This window comes from Spermophilus citellus (genome assembly GCF_964194105.1).
Source record: "Spermophilus citellus genome assembly, chromosome: 15".
In the NCBI taxonomy this organism is placed as follows: Eukaryota; Metazoa; Chordata; class Mammalia; order Rodentia; family Sciuridae; genus Spermophilus; species Spermophilus citellus.
This window is the reverse complement of record NC_138195.1, coordinates 29,158,871-29,183,088: the sequence shown is the minus strand read 5'-3', so window position 1 is coordinate 29,183,088 and position 24,218 is coordinate 29,158,871. Positions and strand designations below refer to the sequence as shown.

The 24,218-nt window shown below is 32.2% G+C and overlaps 1 protein-coding gene across 12 annotated transcripts in view; it reads left to right on the top strand.

Moving 5' to 3' along the window:
• PCDH15 (protocadherin related 15) overlaps positions 1-24,218 on the top strand; it is a gene marked incomplete at both ends in the record, with an annotated part of 726,342 nt that overhangs the window by 446,074 nt on the left and 256,050 nt on the right. For all 12 annotated transcript variants that reach the window (XM_081268810.1, XM_081268808.1, XM_081268818.1 and 9 more), the window contains one exon: positions 20,940-21,133. In XM_081268810.1, coding sequence (XP_081124936.1) covers positions 20,940-21,133 — 194 coding nt within the window. The remainder of the gene's footprint in view (positions 1-20,939; positions 21,134-24,218) is intronic.

The window sequence follows — 24,218 nt, the reverse complement described above, 5'->3', positions numbered from 1 at the left end:
CAGTATTCTCCATTGCATTACTCCAAATGATTATTCTGAAACTAAGTCAGAGCAGATCCCCATCCTTCTGGAAACTCTGATAAATGTATGGTTCAAATTCCACACATAACAGCCAAGAACATCAGCCAAGGATAGTCAAAATTTTTTTCCAACTCCTTCTGTACTTCTCCATGTTATTGACTTTAAGAGCATATAGAGTTTTGTTTTGTTTTATAATGGAATATCTTTCATTTTATATAACTATTGACCTCTTGCTCATGTTTTAATGTATTATTAAAGTTTTACTGTTATTTTTTGTTCTTTAAGACATAGTTAAATTGTTAATTCTGTAATAAGCCTTTTTCATATTCTAGGAAATGGAAATCATTGTTTCCATCTTGCTTCCACATATCTAGCTTCCAACTATATCTCTCATATGTTTTATTAAATTATTAACTTTCACATACCCATTTACCTTATAGTACAATAAATCCTTTTTTTAATTTGTGCATTACAGTTTTACATAATTTTGGAAAATTCATTTTGACATAACTTTGCAGGCACAAAATATAATTCGTTCCAATCAGTCCCCATTACATCCCTTTTCTGTCCTCCCTTCCCTACCTCCTTTCTCCTTTCTCTATTGTTTTTTCTTCTCTTTATATGTAGTTTTTTAAAATTAGTTTACTATAGATATCCATAAAGGCTTCTTATTTTCCTGGTGCTGGGGATTGAACCCAGGGCCTTATGCATATGAGGTAAGCACTCTACCAACTGAGCTAAATCCCTAGCCCTGATACAAACACTTTTGAATATAGTTTGGCAGCTTGTTACCAAATTAAATGGCCAAACTACTTGAATGTATATGATGATAATTGATTCAGATTTCCAGAGTTTATACATGTTGTGGTATATTCATATATGGACATGGGGTAATTTGATCAGTTTCATTGTGAAATTCTTCCATTTTTTGTCTCTTCTCCCTCTTCCTCAATTCCTTTCTTCTACTCCAATAATCCCTTTTCTATTTTCATGGGATTCCACCCCACCCTCTTCTCTTTCCTCCTCATTTTAATCTAGCTTCTGTAAATGAAAGAAAACATTTGACCTTTGATTTTCTGAATTTGGCTTATATCATTTACCATGATGTTCTCTACCGACCTATAAATTCTTTAGGACAGGAATTCTTAAAGGCTTCTAATTGCCAGTAGTTTGCAAAATAGTATATAATATATAAAACGGTATATAGTATATAAAATTGCAAAATTGTATATAGTAGGGATCTGCCTAATATCAATTTAATTTAATTCCCTCAAAGCAGCTTCAGTTTAGAAAGAACCTCATTCTAGAAATGTGTTCTCTTTTATTTCAGACAGAATTTGCTCTGTCATAAAGTATTGTCTCACGTGGCTCTTTATTACAATGATCTCTAATTTCACATCTTCAGGCAAGGTGCATCTTCCTGCTTTTATTATGGATAAATATTTTAAATTATAGATATTTGATATATGTCCTTAATTATGACTTATCATGGATCATGGATTATTAGAGCTAGAAATACTTTGAAAATTTTTTTTTCACAATCTAGTTTTTTAGAAAAACTTGAATGTATATGATGATAATTGATTCAGATTTCCAGAGTTTATAAATGTTGAAACTTATGTTGAATTTAATCTAAGAAAATAGAATTAGGAACTAGACTTGCTCATTGTGTCCCCCCCTGTCCTTTGCACTCTGACATTGTTATAGGGCTGGGTTCTTCTAGAAAACTGAGGCAAGGGAGGGGCTTCCCTTTCAATCCTACTTCTTATGATCATTTTAGAAAGATATCAGACATGTCACTCAGAGTAACAGACCTGAATTTATTAGAAGTGATGGTGTCCCATTCCCTGTGACAAAAACACTCAGGGTCACTTCAGGGGAACTGGGCTGAGCAAAATAACCACATAAGAGACAAAGATACCTTTTTCTTTGGGGGGTCCTGTGATGGCTCTTCTGACCTTAAGGGTCTGCAGAAAGAGGGAGCAAGCAGGATGATATTAGACTTTCAAGTTCCTATTGCCATGATCACTTTAGGTGACTCTGGCCCATGGTAACCAATTCTAATTGGAATCTGTACAAACTTTGTATTCAAGAGGGAATTATCCTTATTTCCCTGAGCTGGTAAGTGGTCTGTGAAAGGGTCTCAAAATTCTCATTTCATGGTAACTTGTATTCTTATTGGAATTATTTCAGGCCTGCATTTCTCCTGCAGATAACAGGTGATTTACTAAGGAATATAAAAAGTCATGTCAACTGAAGCCAGGCCACAGATAAATTACTGTTTTTAAAAAAAGAAAGCATGTTGGAATCATCACTGTGGGCCCATTTCATAGAATTAGTCCCTTCAGTTCATTTTCTCACCACTCATGCCTGTCTGTTCTCTGTTAACATGACTTTGGACAGTTTAATCTTCTCTTCATTTAAAATTTAAATGTATTATTTACCTTAGGCATAAAACCCCAAATTGTATATATTTATGGGTTACCATGTCTTTTCTGAATCTCACAAGAGTGTTGTAAATATTAAATTACTATGTTATAAAAACTACTATACATGTTCACATTGCATATGACATCTTTTATATGTCACCTCATTATTATTATACCATTCTCATTAACTATGTGAAATATTCATGATTGTCAATATTCCTTGCTACCATATCTGTGAAATCTCCTTGTGTCACATATTTTATTTAGTTCTTTGTGGAGAAGACATGATCATAGCATTTTAAAGCATATATTAAGGTTATTTTTTTTTATTTCCATAATTCTAAAGAAGATTAGACAAGCCTATATAATCATTTCATAAACTTTGTCAGTTTATTTAAGAAAATGATTTTTTCCCCTCTGGTGTGTGTGTGTGTGTGTGTGTGTGTGTTATATTTAAAATTTGATAGAAATATTTATTTGATATCTTAGTAGAGTTTATTATTTTAGCAAACACTAAGTGGACTAAAAGAGCAAATTTGGTATTTTTATCAACAAAAATGTAGATATATTTTTACATAACTTTATATATTGTACATAACTTTATTTTTGATAGGTTAAACCATTTGATTTTACTAATATACATATAATTTCATATCTTGGCCTTTTTGCACTAAAATAAAAAATAAACAAAAGCATAATTTTTACTTCTACAGGTTATTCATTCATGCTACAGACTTCAATTGTATTTGAAATATTTTTACACCATATTTTGTTCAAATGAATGGTGTTCCCCCTCTACTAAAAGGAACATCTTCCATTTAGTCACTCAAACTGTAAAACTGTTATTCTTGACACATACCCATTTATTCCTGTCTCCCAATCTATTATGGAATTCTCCCAATTTTTCCTCTTTACCTGTTTTCTGTTCCTATTGTTACCACCAACTTTTACATATACCTCTGCAATACCTTTCTTTACATCTTATTTTTGTCTCCCTTCTTCATTTAGTACTAAGAAGGCTATTTTAAATTTAAGATTACATAAAATAATTCTCATGCACTCTCCTGTGACTGCTATTGGAATTAAGCCTGTTGTCTGTGTCCTGCATGGCCAGTTCTCTGGATAGTATCCACATTTAAATTCTATCATTTGTTTCTTCTTGCTCATTCTCATGCTCCCACTATGACTATTGATCTGCTTTTCCTCTATAGCTTCAGTTTAAATGTCACTTCCTCAAGGAAGTCTTCCATAACTGCTCTTTCTAACTTATACCCTCTTATCATCTCAGAATATTCCAATTTTTCCTTCATAGCATATTATAAACTTTTAAATTATACTTTTAAAATCCTTACTCCATCAAATTATAAGCTCTGTTGAAGTAAACACTAGGTCAATTTCTTTCTTTATTTTCTGTCCTTTTTCATCACTATTGTACACACAACATCTTGCACAATGCTGGGAAAAAAGATGTTTTTAATAAATATCCTTTCAATGAACCAAAGGATAAAGGAATTCAAGGATATAGGTAAAATAAATGTTCTCCAGTTAGGGATGTTCTCCAGTTTGGGATTTCTATTTGAGTAATGGGAAATTGCATACATTTCAGATTAATGCATTTTAAAACTTAATCAAACTTCCGTTATATAGATCTCTAGAACATTGTACTTCCTAAATTGATTGTCCAGTAGACCTTTCCCATTTGGAAACTTTAGAAACTAAACAATGTGAAAACATTTCATGATAAGTCAATCAGCTATGCTTTTACAGAGGTAAAGTTTAATAATTAACATGTTTATTCTACAGTACTTTATTGTATGTGGTATCTAAAATAATGGGAGCTGTGTCAAATCATAGAGCATAAGGAAACTACTAAAATTTAATTTCTGTTCTAGAGTATTAGGTCCAGAGTATTAGCAAAGAAAGGTAACATGATAATAATAGCAATAATAATAATAAGATATATAATATATAATATTTTAGTTTTTCCATAAATAATAAATATTACTCATAACATAAAATATTTAAAATCTATGGATCTCCTAAGACCTTAACAGACTGAACTTTCCCATTTGTTAAAATTGGTGAAAATATTTATGAGATCAATATAGTGATTACAAACACCTGCATTATGAATCTATACTACTGAAAGAGAGGGAAAAGAGACTATTTGTCTTTTATATTGTTTTCATATATCATCCCCCTTATATGATATATTTAGAAATACCTATTTTCAAAGAAAATGTATTTATAAATGCAATTAAAAATATCTACCTTTATATCATCTAGCATGCTTTTAGGTTGTCATAGTAGTTTTCCATGGCCAAATTTCAAACATTAATGCCTAATTGCTTGAATTTTCATGAAGTTTTTGTTTGTTTGTACACATTTTTTTCAATCATATTAACTTGGACATTTTTAAATTTCAACAGTATTCTCATTATTACAGTTCTAGATATTATTGCTTTACTAGATAATTGAATTGAAATTTGGTACTACTCTAGAAGAAATTAAAAAAAAAACACTATGTTGACTTTTTTCCTTTACATCCTATAATAACAAAAATAAAACATCTCACCAAACTTATCATTTTTTGGCTGTTATTTAAAAAATAAGAAACAAGCTATCTTTTCCTTTTTATTTCCTTTTGTAGTAATTTCTGCTCCAATGTCAAATTACAGTCACTTGTGCAAAAGAAAAGTAGTTGGATATGGATATATTTCAAATAGAGAGGATTTTAGAGAAAAAAAAAAACAGTAGCATTCCAATAAAGCAGTGGGCAATTTTAGATGCAAAATATACTTGCTCATTCAGTTTCACAAAGGAAAAAAAACTACCACCATGTTCAAATATAAATGCATATTAACAAGAGATATTATGGATGAATTTTCAGCCAAATTATAATTTAATGTAAATGGATTTTAATGTAATTTGTACTAAACTAAGTGTTCTGAAAAATACATGGGTTGAATAAAATATAGTCCTATCACATAAGGAATTTGATATATTCTATAAAACATAATCCTTATTTTTGATGAATAATCAGATATTTTTTGAAATATTTTTATTAGTGCATTATAAACATAATATTGGGATTCATTTTGACATAATCATACATATATGGAATATAATTTGCTCCAATTCAGTCCTTATTGTTTCCTCTTTCACTCCCCTGCTCTCTTCCCTGTTACCTTTCCTCCACTATCCTGGGCTTTCTTCTCTTTATTTATATCTTTTAAAATTAATGTGTTATAGACATGTATAAAAGTGAGATTACTGTATGATATTTATATAGATACACAGAACAGTTTGGTTAGTTTCATTTCACCATTCTTGCCTTTTCCTGTCCCTTCTTCCTTCCCCTCAATCAAATTCTTCTACTCCAATGATCTCTCATCTATTTTCATGAGATCCACCTCATCCCCATTTTTTCTTATTTTTGTGTAGTTTCCACATATGAGAGAAAACATTTGACTTTTTACTTTCTGTGTCAAGCTTTTTTTCATTCAGTATGATGTTCTCCAGTTCCATCTGCGTACCAGCAAATGCCATAATTTCAATATTCTTCATGACTTAGTAAAACTTCATTGTGTATATATCACTTTTTTCTTCATTCATTCAAATGTTGACGGGCATCTGGGATGATTCCACAACATCTCTCTTATGAATTGATCTCTTATAAACATCGATGTGGCTATGTCACTATAGTATGCTGATATTAGATCTTATGGATATATACAGAAGAGTGAGATAGCTGGATCATATGTTGGTTCCATTCCTGGCTTTTTGAGACATATCCGTACTACTTTCTAGAATGGTTACACCAATTTTCAGTCCAACCAACAATATATAACATTTCCCCACATCCTCACCAGCATTTATTATTATTTGTATTCTTGATAATTGTTATTCTGAATGGGGTGAAATTAAATCTCAATGTAGTTATAATATGCATTTTGCTGATTGCTGGAGAGATTTAATATTTTTTTTCATTTATTTTTTGGACACTTGTATTTCTTTTTTTTTAGAAATGCCCATTTAGTGGCCTTTGCCCATTTATTAAGTAGGTTGGTTATTTATTTATTTATTTATTTATTGTTAAGTTTTTTGAGTTATTTATATATTCTGTATATTGATCCCCTCTCTGAGAAGCAGGTGACAAAAATCTTTCATTCTGTAGGCTCTCTCTTCATGCTCTTGTTTCTTTTGCTGTGCAGAAGCTTTTTAATTTGATGCTGTCCACATTTTGATTCTTGATTTTATTTCTTGTGTTTTAGAAATCTTGTTAAGGAAATAGGTGCCTGTACAAACATGCTAAGGTGTTGGGCCTTCATTTTCTTCTATTTGTTGCAGATTTTCTAGTCTAATACCTAAATCATTTGTCTACTTTAAATCACCTTTTTTGCAGAGTGAGAGAAAGGGATCAAGTTTAATTCTTCTACATGTGAATATCTAGTTTGACCAACATTATTTGTTTAAGACTGTCTTCACTCCAATGTATATTTGTGGCCTCTTTGTTAACTATCAGATGACTGTATCTAGGTGGATTTTTTCTATTCTATTCCATTGGTCTTCATGTTGGTTTTGGTGCCAATACCATGTTTTGTTTGTTTGCTTATTTGTTTTTTGCTTTGTTACTATAGCTCTGTAGTATAATTTCAAATCCAGTATTGTTTTGCCTACAACATTGTACTTCTTGCTCAGTGTTCTTTGGCTTATTTTTCCAAATTAATTGTAGGACAGTTTTTTTTTCCAGTTCTCTGAGGAATGTCATTGGTATTTAGCTGAAGACTGCATTAAACCTTTCTAATGCTTTCTAATGCTTTGGTAGTATGGTCATTTTGAAATATTCATTGTACCTATCCAAGTACATGGCAGGTAGTTCTTCTAAGGGGTTCACAATTTCTTTCTTCAGTGTTTCATAGTTTGTTTTTGTTGTTGTTGTTTATTTGGTTTTGTATACATCTTTTACCTCCTTTGTTAGATTTATTTCCAAGTGTTTTTTGAGGTTATTGTAAATGGGTTAGTTTTCCTAATTTATTTTTCAGCAGATTCATCCTTGGAGTATAAGAATGCAATTGATTTATTATTATTGACCTGTATCCTGTATTTTACCGAATTAATCTATGAGCTCTAGAAACCTTTTGTGGAGTTTTTTGTTCTTCTAAATATAGGATCAGGTTGTTAGCAAGAAAAGATAATATGAGCTCTACTTTCCCATTTTGTATTCCTTTTTCTCCTCTTGCCTTATTGCTCTGGCTAGAGTTTCAAGGACTAAACGGAATAGGAATAGTGAAAATAAGCATCTCTTTTGTTTCCTGTTTTTAGAGAAAATGATTTCCCCCCAATTCAGAATGATGTTGGTATTGGGTTTGTTTAATATAACTTTACAATGTTGAGGTAACTTCCTTCTATCCCTTGTTTCTCTAGTGTTGTAAACATGAGTGGATAGTGAAGTTTTTCAAATAGTTTTCTGCATTATTTTCAGATAATCATTTGAGTCTTGTTGTTAACTATGTTTTATGTGGTAAATTGCATTTGTTGATTCATGATACATTACTTTTTAAAAAAATATTTACTTTTTAGTTATAAATGGACATAATATCTTTATTATTTTATTTTTATGTGGTGCTGAGGATCAAACTCAGTGCCTCACGCATGGTAGGGGAGCGCTCTACCTCTGAGCCACAATCCCAGCCCCATGGTACATTGCTTTCTTAATGTGTTTTTGAATGTGATTTATCAATATTTTATGTCCTTGAAATCATATGAAATAAGAATGTGTTACCCCTTTCCTATGTATTTTTTCTCTCCAGTACATTATCTTTAGGGGTATTGGCCTGAGGTTTTCTTTCCTAGGTTTGTCTTTGGGCAAACCATTATTAATTGTAAAACTTGATAAAAAAAAACTAAGACTATTATTTGAGTTCATTTAAAAGTGATTGGGAAAAGATTGTCTGTTAGGACTTGAGTTCTTGACAGGGCATTTAGTACTCAGGAGGGTGAAGCATATATGCTTTCATTAGGTTGGAATAATAAGGACAAAAGAATGGTAATTTCATGAGACATTAAGGATATGCATTTGATTGCCATTGGAGGGAGGGGGATCTGAGTCATGTAAGATTTACTTTCCTTTTACTAAGTCAAATACATGTTGATTTATCCTTGAAATCCCTTGTTTTGAAGTTTTTCTATATGTGTATAATACCTCCTTGCTCCTGTATAATAGCCATTATGTTACAGATTCTTTTCTTTCCTGTCACTTTTCCCAGATCACCTGTTTGATAGAAATTATTCTATTTGTATCTTTCCTTCTGCATTTTTCAGAGTTCAAAATCTGGAACAAATTAAAGTCTTTATACATAAATTAGCTTGTTTATCGGTTAATTTAAGGAATATCCCTCATTACAAAGTAGTATAGCTTTGGCTGTTGTAATTAACATGGGATTTCTTGAGAAATATTTAGAACCAGGTCCTAAAATTGATGGATTAAAGCTCATAAGGTAGGGATTGATGGAAGCTAATTTTGAGGAAATCCTAAACTGACATAATGAGAGTGGAAGTTGAACATCACAGAGTGCAATAGCATTGGAGTACTTAAGTCCCCATTTCCAATTTCAGAGTGTAAGTAATGAGAATGAATGTATTTCTACAAAATGATTCTGAAGTTGCCAAAGAAGTCTTCCAAATTCTCACAGAATATTAGGAAATATTTAAAGATTTCTTGTTTCATTCTTGGCTTTCTTTGAAGAAGAGGAACATCTAGTTTACAGATCCATCTCCAGTGAAAACATTTCTGATGGTTCATAAGAAATTTATTATGATGTTATTGTTACTAGTATCTGTAACTCTTTCTGATTTATACATTTGAGAAAAAAATTTGACAACTACCAACTCTACAAAGGCACCCACCATCCTGAGTTATTCTATGATATGCTGAATAGAAGAGAATTAATCAGTAGTCTGTTATACATTTTAAAGAATCAGTTGTTTACATTAACTACAGAGAAAATAAATCTTGAAATAAATCTCCAATGTTCAATTTGCTTAACCAGCAAGACTTGTATTGGTTCAGCATGACTATCACCCTTGAGGTCTTTGAAAGGGCTTACCCAGCTTCAAGTTTATTCATCCATAAGCAAGGATACAGTACAAGCAATGAATAATTTTATAGCAATAACATAGTGAAAATCTTGTGACCTCTGAATATCTCTTTTTATGTCCTTTAAACAATATGAATTCAGAATGTCTCACCTCTTTCCTATATATATTTTTTTCTGTCTAGTACATATAATAGAGTTACTAAAACACTGGCAATCCCCAGAATATATTTCATCCAGTAGGAAATTAAATTCCCTAAACTAATCAGATTAATCATAATTTGTCCTAAATTTTCTTTTATTATTCCTTTAGCATTTGAAAATTGTTTATTTCCTTTGTCTTATTTTACTTATTTTTCAAAAATTTTAATTTGTTATATATGACAGAAGAATGCATTACAATTCATATTACACATATAGAGCACAATTTTCATTTCTCTGGTTGTACACAAAGTAGAGTCACACAATTGGTATCTTCATACATGTACTTAGAGTAACGATGTCCATCTTATTCCACCATCTTTCCTCCCCACATGCTCCCTTTCTTCCCCTCTCTCCCCTTTGCCCTATCTAGTTTTCAAAAGGTTCTCTCACAGGCATAGTTTTATTAATTAGAAAACAATATTATTTGTCTGAGCATGTAGCGCAGTGGTCAGATGCTTGCCTAAACTGTGTGAGGTTCTGAGTTCAATCTCCAGTATTACACAAGCAAAGCAAGTAAAAGAAAACAAACTTATCTTCTCCATAGTATCTCTGGTAAGGTTTGGACAGATTAAAGATGCTCAATGAGTTTCCTCATAAGAGACAAATGGTTGAGAAAAACAACATGGTAATATTAAGTGAAGTATTTATATTAAAATATAACTAAAGTACTTACTTTAACTTATGTTTTTAATAAGCATTGATAGAGACATTCAACTGTGTATATAAGTATTTTGAATGTAAATTAAATTATTTTGCTGGTAAGTCTGTCTCCACAGATATGATCTTGTTTAAGAGCTTTAGGTTGCCTTCCCAAATAACTTTTCTCTCTTAGAGATCAATATCTACTCAAATTTTATTTTGATCTAAATGCATAAGTAAATTTGAAAATTCTTCATTACCACATAGAGTTGAGGCAGAGAATTGGATTACCACCAAATACTTCACTTAATATTACCATGTTGTTTTCTCAACTTTCCCGGCAAATCTGCTTTTTCACATGTACTGTACATTTTCCATTACCAGAGTAGTTATTAGCAACTGTTTATCAGGTAAAAATGTTTACTAGCAAAAACTTTGGAGTATTATTCCATTATACCAACCAGTTGTTTCTTATGAGGAAACTCATTGAGCATCTTTAATCTGTCCAAACCTTACCAGAGGTACCATGGAGAAGATAAGTTTGTTTTCTTTTACTTGCTTTTCTTGTGTATTACTGGAGATTGAACTCAGAACCTCACACAGCCTATGCAAGCATTCTACCACTGAGCTATATGCTCAGACAAATAATTTTGTTTTCTAATTAATAAAACTATGCCTGTGAGAGAACACTGATAACAACCATACTTAAAAATTATATCCTGCTATAATTTAGACTGGCCTGTTTCCACACTACTCCTCCCTGACTTGATTCTCCATTAGAACAAACTGTAAACTTTTAAATGCATCAGATTACATCAGTCATTCCTGAGTAATGCCAGCTTACTGAAGAAGATTATTCCCTACATTGTTTATTTGGGTTAACAAGTGGGTCCAGCAAACCAACTCCAGTTCACAAGCCCCCAGATTCCTCTCAGCTCTTAATTTCCAGAGTTGATGTGCAGGCCACGTACATCACCAAGTACACATGGTATGAAAGTACTTTAAGTAGGCTTTGTGTGCACAGAACTATTGTGTCTCTTAGAAACTTGTAGTTTGGGTGTATTCAAATTCTGGGTGAAGTTCATCCTGAATGTTCTAAGAGCTTCCCATGAATGTCCCTGGTGAATTTTCAGGAGCAAATCATCTGAGATATGGGATCATGATGTACTTCCTTATGCACATTCTTGGGCCTGGTTTCAATTTTCTTAATATTTGTTTCTATTCAATCCCACCCTCCACCACATCTGGTGAATTAAAAGAGACGTAGTACCAGGACACCAGTGACAATGTTTAAGTGATGTCATTCTGAAACATATTATGTATATTTAAGCTATAGCTGCTGCCACAGAATATATCAGCTTAGGTCAAGCTAGGATTTCCCTTAAGGCTTCAAATGCAATAATAAACAAAACAAGCAAAAAAGATCCAAGTGATACATGTAAACCTAGTATTCTGGCACTCATCAAGGGACATATTGGTAACAAATGATCTCACTATAACTCTCAGGTATATCTTGTACCTTCATTTATAGAAAAGTCAAATCTGGGCACTTTCCCAGCATTGACCATGACTCGGTGCTACATCTGAAAAGAGCATCTAGGAGGGTTATACTTTGGTCTACAACATTTTCTCGCAGGAAAATATCATCATATTTTCTTGAAGTCCTTGTTTATGTGTTATCTATTCCATTTTATACATTTTCCACACTGCTTATTTACTTATCACTATTCTTAACACTGATTCAGTCTTTAAAGTTATGATTGTTGATTCTAATCTCTTTTCCACCTATGGTACTGCTGTTTCTTTTATGCCAGGCTTTTCCCTTTTCCATTCCCAGGAAAAAGATCTAGGTTTCAAAATTTGGCAAGAAGTGGTGTGAAGTTGATTGTCAATTCCTAGAATCGAGAGAGTAGAGGAAACTATAAAAGTTTAAAAGACAAAGACTTAAACAAATATTCCTTGAACTAAAGTTTGGAAAGTGCCTACAAAAGGAGGAATAAAGGAGAAAAATGAATCAAATAATGAAGTAACATGAACAATTAGCCTGAAGGACATCCTATTAATGCCAAAAAAAAGGGCATAATGACACAGATGAATAAAAGCAATCATATGTGTGGATAAAATTCTCTTTGTAATTTTTGAGAGCCTTCCTGAGTTAACAATTTTTATGTGCTAATATACATGTATTATTCTATGAATTATTTTACTAAATTTAGGCAGTTGTACAACAATTACAACATAGGTCTGTACATTTCATTTCATCATTGCAAATGTTTGTTCATGCCCCCTTGCACTCAATACTCTCTCTACAGTTCTAGGCAGTCATTTCACTGATTAAAACTTTTTCTTGTCTACAAATTTAAAAATATGAAATCATATTATATTACTCAGCTTTCTGCCTTGTGCCAAATTTCTAAGAAAAATAAACTTTAAAAAGTAGAAAGATTTATTTTGGTCCCAAGTTTCAGAGGTTTCAGTCTATGTTCACTTGGCTTTGTTGCCTTTGGGCTTGAGATGAGGCATAACATCATAGTGGACAGCATGTGGCAGAGAGCTCTCCGCTCACCTTGTGGCAAACAAGAAGCAAAAATAGAGAGGCAGTGGGATAAGACACCAATAGCCCCCATAAGGGCACACCCCAGTGACTTTCCTTTCTTTCACTAGACACTACCTCCTGAAGGTTCACCCATTTCCCAACAGCACCATAAGCTGGTGGCCAAGTATTTAGCATATGTGCCTTTGGGGAATATCTAAGATAAAAATCATCATACATATTACATGTAGTTTTCTTTTTTCCTCTCATTTTTTAATGTTTTTTTTTACATAGCATAATGTTTATATGGCTAATCTACATACTGCACCATCATGAATCAATCCTACATTTCTGTTTCTTTGAATTATGAAATAATATTCCACTATATAAAAATACACATTTGGTTATCTGTTCATCAATTGATAGATATTTAGTTGTTTCTGGTTTTGGAGAGTATGAATAATATGACTAAGAATATTCCGTTCAAATCTCTTTATAGACAAATTTTTAAAAAATATTGTTTTAATTATATTTACAAGAAACTGTGTGATAATTTGACATGTATACATCATGTAATGATCATATATTTTTTTCCTATGGGTATATATCAATACCTAGAAGGAGACTTACTAGGTTTTATTGTAAGCGTATTTGCTTAAGGGTCCCCTCCCTCCCTCTCTCTCTCTCTCTCTCTCTCTCTCTCTCTCTCTCTCTCTCTCTCATCAAGTCATCAAGTGCTAAGCATCAAACTCAGGCCTTGTGTGTGCCAGGCGAGTGCTCTACCACTGAATTTCAACCCTGTCATATGCTTAAGTTTTTTTAAAGAAACTACCAGATTACTTTTTACTGCCATTAAACTATCTTAATTTTTAATAATAGTCTCATTGGCACTTAGTATTTTCACTTTCCATATTAAATCTACCATAGCTGGTGCTTAGTAGTATCTCATGTTTTTTTTTTTTTTTAAAGAGAGAGAGAGAGAGAGAGAGAGAGAGAGAGAGAGAGAGAGAGAGAGAGAATTTTTTAATATTTATTTTTTTTTAGTTCTCGGCAGACACAACATCTTTGTTTGTATGTGGTGCTGAGGATCGAACCCGGGCCGCACGCATGCCAGGCAAGCGCTCTACCGCTTGAGCCACATCCCCAGCCCCAGTATCTCATGTTTTTAATGTGCATTTTCCTAATGACTAATGACATTAAAACATTTTCATGAGCTTATCAGTCGTCTAGTAAATATCTGTTCAAATCCTTTGCCTATTTAAACAAGTTGTATTGTTTTCTTAGTATTGACTTTAAAGGGTTATTTTATAGATTATAAACACAAATCCTTTATCAGAGGTAAAATTTTCTCAATTTTAACAGCCAGTGATTTTAACTAATTTTTATGTGATATGCCCAATCACCATTGCCAAAGTTCTGTCTCCAATATGCTTCTCTTTGCCACTGTAAAAAATGGATGTTAGTGAGGTTGTAGTGGTGGGTCCAGATATGTAGTATAAAAGAAGGAACAGAATTATGAATTTTGAAATTAGACTATCCTACGATGAAGTAGATGAAAACAAACAATCAAAAAATAAATATACTATATTAATAGGAGCAAAAATTCTGTTTGTTTTTTCTCATTCTAACTTAGTCCTTTTGTGTTTCATTTATAAGTTATAGAGTTTTTGCATAACTACTATGTTAATGTTTTCATTTTATGACTAAATTTTACATTAAGTAATAAAATATACATCTAATAAAATCATAAAACATAGCATGTTGGTATACTAATTCTTTGTTGAATTAAAATAAAGTAACTACTGTTTAAGAAAATTTAAATGTCACAAATTTTTTAATGTAAAGGCAATTCTGCAACCTGTTACACGAAACTTGAAGAATTGTTTTTCTTATACTTTTAAAAATAGACCAGACAAATAAATAAATAAATAAATATCCAGAAAAATCTGCCTTAATAAATGTAAAATACAAAATAATAGGAATCACCATGACATACTTGGAAGCAGATGGAAGTGAATTGTGCAAACAGTGCAATCTTTTTTTTTCCCCTACTGTGGTAGAAAATCAAATCAAAAAAATCCAGACAAGATCTGAGATTCTGAGAAGACCAAACAGTGTCTCCTCAATGACTATGCCTTCAGAAAACCCCTACTCCAGCTCTCTATCACTCCCCTTAAATTCTCTAGGTGAAATGCACTTGAAGTTAGAACACAAATAAATTCCTTAGACTGTCTTATGCTTAGATTCTAACAGACTACCCAACTTAGTCAACAAATATTTAGAGTATGAGGTTTCTATAACCAAAGAGGTTTTGTCATTAAAAATTCAAAATGTGTTTCTATATAAATCAGAAAATCTCATACCAGCAGAAACCTGTGATGTGAAAGTAGCCTATTTTTACCACAGAAAACAATATGGCTTCCATTCTTTAATGTTTGATTTTATTATTTATGCTGTTGACGAAAACTTTTCTGTCTCCACATCTAGTTTGTCATCTAAATCAGGTATGAAATGTTGTGCTTGATATTTTGGATACCAGCAGAATTTAACCATAATTTTCATCATATATAAGAACCATTAAAAATAACTGACCCAGCTGGGTGCAGTGATGCATGCCTGTAATCCTAGTGGTTCAGGAGGCTGAGTCAGGAAAATTGAAAGTTCAAATCTAGCTTCAGCAATTTACTGAGGCCCTAAGCAACTTAGTGAGACCCTATCTCAAAATAAATAAATATATAAGTAGATAGATAGATAAATACAATAAAATGATAATTGATCTCTACTTTTAATTTTTTTCTCTTGCATCCTTTTTTTCTAAAATTGTACTAACCTCCCCAAGTTTCCCTGTCCTCCATAAATATACACACAACACAGACTCACACACATGCACACACAGAAAAAAAAACACAAAAGGAAACAACACAGACAACCATACATAGTAAGTATCAAATATAAGTTAATTCTTTCTTTTTTTTTTTAGCTCTGCTGTAGTGTTTTCTAAACTCTCTTAGCACAACCAGCAAAAATTCTTAATCAGCTTGTCTCAACTGAGCCCAGCAACTTCATTGCGTGCTAGTCTTTTTCTAGTTCATCGTGTTTGGCATCCCTGAGAATGTTTTAGCAGAACCTTGTGTTGCTTAACATCAGGGATATTTTTTTTCCGAGAAATGCTTCATTAGATGATTTCATCACTGTGCAAACACATACATACATATGCAAACTGAGATATAAAGGTCCATTACTCACTGTGGCATTCGGAGACAACATAAACAAGTCATTTGAAGCTGCTGCTGCTGGCATATCATGACGAACTGTTTTATAGTAAATGTTTTTATAAGTAGATGAAGTATACTCTAAAACAATGATGACAAGTATAGCATGTAAAATAAACATAACCCAGTAACAGTTACTCATTACTATTTTCAAGTGTTAGGAACTGAGCACAATCATGTATGCTATACTTTTATACTGCGGGCAGTGCAGAGTGTTGTTTACACAAGCACTGCCCCCAACATATGAGTAATGCATTGCATTTCAAAGTTACAATGCCTACAACTTCACTAGGTGATGGGAATTTTTCAGCTCCATTATAATCTCATGAAGGCACTGCTGTCTGTGCAATCTGTTGTTGTTCAAGACGCCGTTATATAGCACAGGGCTGTATTTCATTCACATATGCCCTTCCTTTTTCCATAAAATGCTCTTAATCTATTTTCTTCAGTCATATTCTCATCTTCCAAATTCTATCTTAACTGTAACCTATGCCAGAAAAGCTTTCATGTTTATCCTATCACCCACTCAATGTTCCTTGGGCTCATTTTTTAATTGCACTTGTCATAACATGTCAATATGGATTTCTTTGTTTATTATTGAAAAATCTCTCTCATCTGGCAGTAAGTCGCAAAAAACCACAGAGCCCAGTATAATTTACCAATTTTAGCTTACACTTCACTCCTACTGTGTTGCCTGGGAACACTGTACATGATTATTAATTATTTTTAAACAAATGTTTCCCTACATATTTTTCCAAGAATTATGTTATCTGGCATTAATAACAAGTGGTCTCAGTAGTTTACTTCTATAACACTTTTCTTTGGAAAGATTGCAATATTTTTCAGGCTTTTTACAACTGAGATTCACAAGTTATAGTATAACATCAATTCAAAGTGCATCTTGCACATTTAACATCTTTGTGAAAAGAATCAAACTTGAGCATTCATGGTCCTATCTTATTCTAAATATGTCAAATACTACTCAAGTGGCACTGTTTTTCCCCCTGCCTTTTTGATTCAAATATTCAACCTGAATAATTAGAGATTTTTAAAAGATATTTTTAAAAATGTATTTTTAAAAGTGCTCGATTTTAAAATATAGATAATTCTTTAATTCAGAAGTCAAACAGAGAAAATGGTATAGAGAAATGTTTAATTACTTTATTATCACTCATTTAATGATTCATTATAATTTGGGGGGCTACCAGGGATTGAACTTAGAGGCATTCAACCACTGAGGCACATGCCCAGCCCTATTTTGCCTTTTATATGGAGACAGAGTCTCACTGAGTTGCTTAGCCTCTCACTTTTGCTGAGACTGGCTTTGAACTTGCAATCCTCCTGCACCAGCCTCCCAAACTACTGGACAACAGGCATCATTATGATTTTTACACAAAAGCCACACCACTATCTTCATATTAAGATCTTTGCCCATTGTATGAATAATCATACATTAATCAAAGAGGGCATGTTAGTCAGCTTTGATAATACCCCACAAGAACAACTTAGAGGAAGAAAAGTTTACTTTGACTCAAAGTTTTAGAGGATTCTGTCCATGGCAGATTGTCTCCGAGGCAGAAACATCATGGTGGAAGAACATGGCTGAGGAGAGCTCTCCTCAGCTCATGGCTTCCAGGAAGGAGAGAGAGAGAGAGGGGGGGGGGGTTTAAGGGGGAAGATATACCTTTTCAAGACATACCTGAATTGACCTACTTACTCAAACTAGGTCCCACATCCTAGTAGTCCATTCTGCTATCAATGGATTAATTCATCAGTGAGATCAAAGCCATCATCATCCTATCATTGCTGAAAGTGCCTCCTGTGAACCTTGCTGCACTGAGGACCAAGCTTTTGGACCATGGGTTTTTTCCGAGGGATCCCAAATCAAAATTATAACAGATGGTTTGACATATAAGTGATCACATGGCACCGCATACCAAGATCTCAAATCATAATGTTCCCTACAGAAACAGTCATAAAGCAAAATAAGAAGAATAAACAATCATTAAATTATTTTTCTACAATTGTATTTTTGTGGTTGAAGTGACATAATTTCAAGTTAAATTAGCATTTGAAATTAAATTTTGATTCATATATATATATCAAGAAACTTCAGTAGTAAACTTAGCTTCTGGAATAAATGAAAACCATGTCATCAATTATATTCTTCCTATTTGCTGGCACTGTTTTATTTCATGAGAACCTTTGATTTAGTTACATGAAGAAAAGAGGAGCAGCGGAAACTGGCATTGGTCAGCTATTGAGTTGCAGTTGAATTAAACCCTCACCATAGTTTAGTTGCAAAATTGGCATCTAAAGCTCTATCTACCAACATATGATAGAATACAGAAGGAAAAGTCTACTGCTTAGTAATATTGAGGATTAAAGAAGTGCCTTGACTTGCATGAAATACATTATTATTAGTCAGGCGTTCAGAGTCAGAGTCTCAGCTCTCTTTTCCAACCTTGGACTATCATTGATTTCTTCAAAAGTATGTTGATTCTTAACCCATATTTTATTATTTAGCAGTAAGAGACTGAAAATAGTATAAAGATATTTAACTAACCTAAAAATAGAATTCATTGGTTTTTTTTCCTAATCTTTCCACATGCTAATAGTTTCTGAGGAGCTAGTCATTTTCCCTGAATATGACACCTTATCTGTGGTTGACTGGCTCTGCAATTTTAGGGGTATTTCTCTTGCCTGTGCTTCACAGCTTTGTGCAGTATTTACAGCACCTCCCAGATGGGTGTCTTTCTCAATTTAATTATCATCCAGCTTATCTTCCCTTCCAACCTCATTTATGAAAATGTTAAATAAGACCAGCCATAATACCCATGTCCCTAAAGCACACTCCTCAACACCTCTCCTTAACTTGATGTGTTGCCATTTATCATTAAATTCCTTTAGCCAATTTAAGTCCCAGGAAGAATGTTAATATTGAATCCAATTTGAGCTAAATTTTAATTAAGATTTCCTGAGACATTTTGCTTAAGTGATTTACTATAATCAAAATTGATATCTCCTCTCTTACCCCCACCCTCTAATTATCTAACTTTATCCACACACAAAAGAGAACAAATTTATCTGACTTGAACAGTGCTTCATAAATATACATCATTCATTTTGGCTGTTTCTATGAATAGTTTCCTTCTTTTTTGCCTTAAGGTCTATGTCTGTCATTCTCATGTACGTCACAGAATCATTTAATGAAATGTCTTTCCTTCTGGCAGCCACATCTGTCTACCCTAAAGTATCCAGCCACAGGATTTAGCTGTATTAATGCCAGTCTCTCAAATTTCCTTTTATCTTCCAAGTATTTTTGTTATTGATATTTCTGTGTACATTATCAGGCTAAATGCAACTGCAGTAAGTTCAGAAATAGAACATATCCCACCTATCCATGTAATCCTCATTGGGTGTTGTATAAGAAAAACTTTGTTTACATTTCTGGGGAATATTAAAACTGAACCTTCAAATGGGCCATTCATTACTATGAAGTGAAACTGGAGTGAAGTTTCAAGGTACATGTGGACATTCACAGGGTATCAAGAAAGCAGTGTGCCCCAGAGGACTTGTCAGATTCCCAATGGAGTCTGTGAGCCATAAAAAGCTCCTGACATTATAGAAGTAAAACATGGGATTAAAGTCACATGAGAAAATGTAATTAAATAAGGAAAAGGTTTCTACTATGTATTAAAGTTGTATATGTTTTCCTTATAGAAAACATAGAAATAGAAATAGAAACATTTTGTCTTCTTCCATGTTTAAATCTCATCTATTTTCCTCCTCATGCAAATTTTGGTATGAAGAAAACATAAAGTTCTGAGAATGTTTGTAAAATGCATATTATAATACTTCCCACTAGAATCCATTTCTATTCTTTTTCCTTTCTTTAGTTTGTATATATGTATCAGGAAATCAAGGATCCTTGTCTATAATAATCATTATTCTTTAATGTTGTTTTATAGGATTAATAAAAGTTATTTTCTTTTCATATAGTAACCCAAATATACTGTTTTATTAGATACTCTTTGCCTCAAAATGACTATAAATAGGTGCATATTAGCTCTACCTGTGTTTAGATGCTTATACAATATCAGTTCAGGGGGTCTGAATATTTTTATTGACTCAAAAAATTATATATTTTTATAATTAAAAATATATAATTATATTTTATTTTCTGCAATTAAAGAAACACTAGTTTATTTTCTATACTGCAATTCTGGAACCCTTATCAGTCTTTCACACATCAGTGTCAGCAAGATTATAAGGCAGGAATACATTATGATGGAAAAAAGTGAGAGCAAAAGGAAAGATGGCAGTAATAAAGAGCACTTTGCCTATTTTTGCCCCTGATCTCAGAATTCAGAAATATGTATTTATGTATCAACAACAGGAAGTGAGAAAAAATATTAAATTTTCTACAGGATATTGGATTTTATGTTAGGAATTTCCTTTGTTTTATTTATTTAACATAAAAATAGTCTTCAAGATTCAAAGGTTTTCTCTCATCACTCTTAAAAAAGAAGAAAACCTTTTTGCAACTGTGATTTTTTTCAGTATCCTAATAGAACACAGGAGTCTCAAATCAACAAAACAAAAGCATGTATGCCAAGAAAAGTTTCTTCACTTATATTTTGTCTTTGAAAACAACCTCCTTGTGGTTTGGGGGAGGAAAAAAATAACACAATGGTGAAAAGTTGAATCCCAAGAGGATTTATGTTGTGATTTTCAATTCCAGCTCACTGCAGTCGACGCAGATGAAGGGTCAAATGGGGAGATCACATATGAGATCCTGGTTGGGGCTCAGCGAGACTTCATCATCAATAAAACAACAGGGCTTATCACCATCGCTCCGGGGGTGGAATTGATAGTCGGGAGGACTTATGCGCTCACGGTCCAAGCATCGGATAATGCTCCTCCTGCAGAGAGAAGGTAATTTATATTAGAGCCAATGCAGTCTTTTTGCTGCTCCTGTTTAACCCTATAGTTAAATTTAAGAGGCTCGGCAAATATTCTTTTATCCTGTAAACATCTAAATTAGAACAGAAAATATCAGAGCATTCTCAGGAACTGCGTATTCTTATTGGTTAAATTTTGGGAAGAGGACATTAAAATTAATGTTAAACCACAAAATTATTAACTATAATCTCACAGATGAAGGAGGAAGGTCTCTGTTCTAAAGAAGAACTGGAAGATATCAGAGGCCTGTTTCCAATTTATTACTCAAAAACAAGGTTGCTGACAGTGAAAGACTCTTTTCTTCAAAGAGCTTCACAGATTGTCAGAAGCACATTATTGTCAGGATTTTGAAACCACCTCTCAGTGAGTAATTATTAAAATTTATACGTAAAATATAAATGTATATATATATATATAAAACATATATATTACATACTACAGACATGCACACACACACATAGAAGTTTAAAATTTTACTAATACAACTATATTCTTTTAGTTCCCCATTTGAGATACCTCTTAATAATGAATTATTTCCAAATTTTCAATAGACATTTCAAAAAAATATTAATGAATATGAATATTATCTTACACTTTGTTGGATTATTTATCTTTCACAATTTGTCAGTTTTTGGTTTGAATTTATCCATATGAATTCTGGATAAATTCCTCAAATTTTTTCACAGTTATTTATATTTTTTCAGATGTATGTGATTCTGTTTAAGAAGGCAACTTTTCATGGATTTTTTATTTCATTCTTTTATACTGATAATAGAGAAATAAATAAATTGAACATATATCACTTTAATGAATATGTACAAGTATATAAATAAATTCCCAGTGGAAATTTTAAATTTTCTTGATAACTGCCATGTTGCCAGCTATAAAACTTATAGTCTAAAATTTCAACAACAAAGTCTAAAAATGATATTCTATACAATTTCTCTAGTTGTTATTAAGCATTTATTTTTAAACATTTGTTATTCATATTGTCCCTATTCAATAGGTAATATATAGTATCTATTTTTATCCATGTGAGTATATTTCCAATGTTTAACTGCCAACTCTATTACATTTGCTATGAATTCTGGATTCACAAAATTTTGTTTGTTTTTCTATTGGTATGTTAAGCCCAGCTTACAATTCATCTATATTTTCTAATATTGCTTTTGGGGATTACAATTGTTACTGTAGGTTTAATTGCTTTCAAGCCTTTGTTGCATTTGGGAATTATTCTAGTTTTCAGTAGATGTATTGATGCTGCCACAGTTTTTCAGTCAATTAACCTGTTGTCCCAACACAATATATCGCATAGTTCATTTCTTCACTAACTTGTAGTTTCATTGATTATATCATAATTGTAACATATATTCCTTATGTATTTGGATTCGGGTCTATTCTATCTCATTATTCATTTATTTTTCATGAGCTATCATCATATAAGATTTCACTTCTGTCCTGATGGACAGTTTTGAAGGGGACTGTAGGCATAGAATTTATATACAAAACAACCATTGGAAGATTTTAGAAAAAAAGTTTCTGATACTTACACCAAACATCTAGCAAGAATGGAGATGAAATTGTCATAAATATAAATAAACCTCAGGTGTTTGATTAAGGTGACTTGGCAATGGTATTGTCAAAATAGCACACATGATTTAAGGACATGAGTTCAATTTTGGGCACACTCATTTTGGATGTAGCCATTGTTAATATACCAGAAAAGCAAATAGGTATAGATGCCTAAAATGATAAAATGCTATTTCTTAAAAGAAAAAGTGTAATATTTTTATATATTGAATTGTTATGGAACTTAAAATAAGTGTAAAATGAAATTTGAATCCATTTCAAATAATAGCTTAATTGAAGATAAGTTATTCTAAGAGGAATTAAAGATTATTAATAACACTGAGCATGCAGTAAGGCTAAACATGCTATCATTTTACATACATAATTTCTAATTTTAATAACATTGTGAATGTTTGTATAATTATATTTATTTTTGAGTCTAGAAATCTGAGATTGAAATAGGATAATTTACTTTACTAAACACTCCATCTAGCAACCTCTAGCTCTGCAATAAGCAAGTAATAGAACTAGAACTTGAACTGAGATATGTTGGATTCAAAAACTTTCTCCTCCCCCTCTCTTCTATATCCATAAACTCTGTGGTTATTATTTTAGAGAAAAGATACTACAATTGGTTATTAGCAACTAAATAATTCTAATAAAAAGAACAAGTTTACCTTTATTTTACTTGAAGCTTCAATAAAGTCCTTTCATATTCATCAATTTATTTTAAATTCTAATTTTTTTCCATCAAACACAGTGCTGTGTCAAATGTTTCTGATCTGAGCTGTATATTCCAATATGTTACGATTACTATGACTGATTACTATGTTTTTGTTTGTTTTGTAATTGGGAGTTGAACTCAGTGGTGCTTTACCACTGAGCTACATCCCCAGTACCTTTTATTTTATTTATTTTGAAATAATAATAATAATATAATAATTCAGGTGTCTTACTGTGTTGCAGAAGTCTCGGGAAGTTGCTTAAGCTGGCGTCAAACTTGAGATCCTTCTTCTTCAGCCTCTTGTGTCACTGGGACATACACCACTGCATGTGGCTAAATGAAAAGCTTTAAATTATTATTATTTTTTTTAATAGAGTAGGTGGCCTCTCTTGTGAAGATTATGTTTCAAAACTCCCTAGTGACTTCCTGAAATCTCAGGTTGTGCCAAATCCTATATATGCTATGTTTTCCTTCCACTATGTTCATAATTACATATTTTTATAATACAAAATGTATTATAAGAAAATTCAATTAGTAATTTAAGCACATAAAATATCAACAATAATCTGAATAATAATAAATAATAAAATAGAAAAATATTACACTGAAATAAAATTGTCAGCATCAGTACTCTTACACTTTGGGGCCATTATCAATCAAAATAGGGGTTATTTTGGGCTGGGGTTGTGGCTCAGCAGTAGAGGGCTGGTCTCGCATGTGTATGGCACTGGGTTCAATCCTCAGAACCACTTAAAACTAAATAAA